This window comes from Manis javanica, chromosome 3 (assembly GCF_040802235.1).
Source record: "Manis javanica isolate MJ-LG chromosome 3, MJ_LKY, whole genome shotgun sequence".
In the NCBI taxonomy this organism is placed as follows: domain Eukaryota; kingdom Metazoa; phylum Chordata; class Mammalia; order Pholidota; family Manidae; genus Manis; species Manis javanica.
Window position 1 is genome coordinate 49,819,788 of NC_133158.1, and position 3,368 is coordinate 49,823,155.

Sequence of the window (3,368 nt, forward strand, 5' to 3'; positions counted from 1 at the left end):
AGGCAAAGTTTGTCTGTTTCACAAAGAAATCATGATAGTGTCATTGCAATTATAGGTTAGTTGGGTAGATTAAGACAATTGACATCTGTGTGATGTTGCATCTCTTATTCAGCAGCTTGGTGTTTTGAACTTTTTTACAAATACATTGGCATATATGTTGCTAGGTTCCTGCCCATTCCATAGAGAAGGCCTCTTCAAGAGGCCCCCGTTTCCCACTGCTGTGAGGGCCACCCTGTCATTTGGCTTTGCCAGGCAGCCCTCAGCCCAGGAGCTGGGTCTCATCGGGACCTCTCTGTTTCCCAGTACTCATGTGGACTCAGGGAGCCCCCACCCAGACCTAGGCCAGCACTGCCCTGGGCACCTGCTGAGGGACCACATGGAGGGGAGAAACAGCACCAGTGCCGCCAGGGCCCTGAAGTTCCCAGATGGGACCAGCGCTGCCTGGTACATCGTCACCATCATTGGCTTCTACGGAGTGATTTTCCTCTTCCGGTTGGCCATCAACATCCTTAGAAAGAACGGTAAGTCCTTGGAAGATATTTATTACCTAAATTTCACCTCCGAACTCAAAAAGAAAGGGCTCCAGAGCAAGGCAGCCAAAGGCTCTGCACTGACCATTAGCAACAGAACCGTCCTGCAGCCCAGCCAGGCCAGCTGGGGGACCCAGCATGGAAACAGCGGGCACCAAGCCGAAATACAAGGGATCCCTTGAACGGCAAGGCAAGCAGGCTTCCCTAGAAAAGGCGCTACCTTTGTGCCAGGGTGGGGGAGAGGCTTTGGGTGGAATCTTGAGAACTTCTGGTCACACACTCCGGCCCATGGGCGTATGACAAAAAACCAGCGGCCTGTTTCCTTCTCAGGCTCTGTGGCACTTTGAAACAGGAGAGTAGGGGCCGCAGCTCCCAGCCATACTCACCCTTCACTGGAAAAGCTTGTGCTGCAGGCAAGGGCATGGAGCAGCCAGTGTGAGGGAATTAGGAGACTCCCGGGGGTGTACGTGAAGCGGCTTCTTGTCATGGAAAGAAGCCTGAATTTGGAGTCAAAAGCCCTGGATTAAAATTCAACTTCTAGGAGCCCCATGAACTCTGACTGGCTTGTGGCTCACCCGGAACACATGGAAGTTGGGTGATAGGTCCCAGTGGGCCGTTCATTCTACAGGTTCTGACGCAAATACAGAAGCAAAGTTGTTAATATCAGAAGTTTTTCATTTTCATAGAGAGAGTGGGGCTCATTTAATAAAAGCATTCATTTTAGAGTCAGAAGAACCAAACTGTAGTCTGGGTTTGATTATTGACTATTTTGGTGTCCTTGAACACACCGCTTCACCTCACTGGACCTGTTTCCACACCCATAAAATGAGGATAATGATGCCTGTTCTGCTAATCTTATAAAGTCCATAAGAGTGAATGAGATCATGCATATGAATATATTTTAAAAAGTAAAATAAATATGTAAATATAAGCCTTGTGGTGGTGGTGGTGGTGATGCTGGTCGGTTCTGATGGTGGTGTTAGTGGTGGCAGTGGTGGTTACACTACTGTGGAGCAGGAAACAACTTGCCCCTGGCGATGAGGCTGTGAGCAATGGCTGAATTACCTTGTCCTACAGGAGAATCCGTCTGCATAACAGCTGATGAGCTGTGTTCCGAATCAAGTCCATAAAATTCAAGCTTTACGTGCACACGGAACAGTCGCTTTTAGGTTTTGCTACATTAGACAATGTTTTACAAATATCAGTTACTTCTATACTTGTCTCTGCTTAAAAAAGAATTTAGACCTTGCCTAGATGACTGATTTGGAGAGACTGTGATTAGCTGAATTTCTATAAGTGGTTCTCAGCAAGTAAAAAGAAACACTGTATTTTGTACCAATATCTATGAAGTTCATCCAATTTGGCTTGTAGAGATGTTTCTTGAACAGAAATGAAACATTTTTTCCCCCTGTCTGCAGACAGTAGCCTGCAATCAGCCACACAATTTCATAAAGGTCAGAATTAAACCTCAAGCTTTTGTTTCTGGACGGTGAGATAGATTTCCAAGTACTTTTCTTTCTTTCTTTTTTTTCATATTTTCCATGTCATCATCTCACAGATTCTCCAACAGAAATGTTGGTTTGTTTAAATAGGGCTGGACTTCATCCATATATTTGAGATGCTCATAGGGCAGAACAACACAGAAGATACTAATATAGACAAAAATGTAATCCACAGTGAATAGGAATGCAGAATGCATTAAATGGGAATGAAAGAAGTTAGGTGAATTTGAAGCTAAAAGCCTCTCCTGCAGGGGTTAACCCAACAGACCCTAATTTGCATTTGGGGAGCCACAGGGCTCTAAGGAAGCCAAAACTCCTCCCACTTCAAGGGCAGAATAAGAGACCTAGGTGGACTCAATCAGGGCATTCTATCTCCGGCTTCCCTGATTGGGCCCAAGATGGACCCATGACCTAACTAAGCTGACCAATCAGAATGAGCAGAGCGACTTTAACGGGAATTCTAGGACACAAAATTTCTCTCTTGCTCAGGATGGTGTTAAACACAGATCTGAGCCTGGAATTGTTAGAGCATTTTTGCCAACATGAAAAAAGCCAATTTGGGAGCAAATGCCAATATAGGAGAGCTGAGAAAATTATAGAAACTAGAGTCCTGATCAAACTGTGCCCATAGCCTGAATTTGGCACTGAACTGTTTTAGTTTGTGAGTCAATGAATTCCTTTATTAAGTCCATTGGAGGTAGGTTTTCTGTCCCCCCTCAACCAAAAATATCCTGAATAATAATATCACTGGATAAAAACTTCCTGAACAAAGCAGGCTTGGAGTGAAATTTGAAAAGAGAAGCACTATGATATGGTATGTTGAGATCATTTCTTTTACCAAGATTTTTGTATCTACTAGATTGTTTTTATTTATAGGGAAAACAGATTTGGTATGCTTCTTACATAAGATTTCTCATTGCTTGACCTTTCAAAGAGCCTTCAATGAGATTCTGTTCCATTTAACCCCCAACCCCTGACTCTGTCAGACTGCCACGGAAAACCCAAGGAGGGCTTGTCACGCTAGGCATGTGGTAAGGCACTGGCTTCAGAGATATTTCCTAAAGAACAAAAGCCACCATCTTCCCATTGACACCCAGACATGAGATCCCAGGACATTTTTCCCAGGCCAACTCATCGTTGCTTGAGCCAAATTCACCTACTTTCCACAGAGCTGGTCCGAGAGTTTGCATGGGAAGTGTGTTCTTGGGTAGGGCCTATGCATGTGTAGGCTCCGAGACTGGTGGGGACAAACACTATGGATATTCTGTGCTTCTCCCTTAAATCTAAAATGCTCAGGCTCAGAGCAACCAACAACTGCCTTGGCAAAGCCCATGCA

The 3,368-nt window shown here is 44.9% G+C and overlaps 1 protein-coding gene across 1 annotated transcript; it reads left to right on the forward strand.

The window, feature by feature from the left end:
* The first annotated feature begins 308 nt into the window (after nucleotides 1–308).
* Nucleotides 309–1,255, forward strand: SMIM34 (small integral membrane protein 34). Its single transcript, XM_037014648.2, is given in 2 exon segments — nucleotides 309–357; nucleotides 360–1,255. Coding segments are annotated over 2 exon segments (402 nt in total). The 3' UTR covers nucleotides 713–1,255.
* The last annotated feature ends 2,113 nt before the right edge of the window (nucleotides 1,256–3,368 follow it).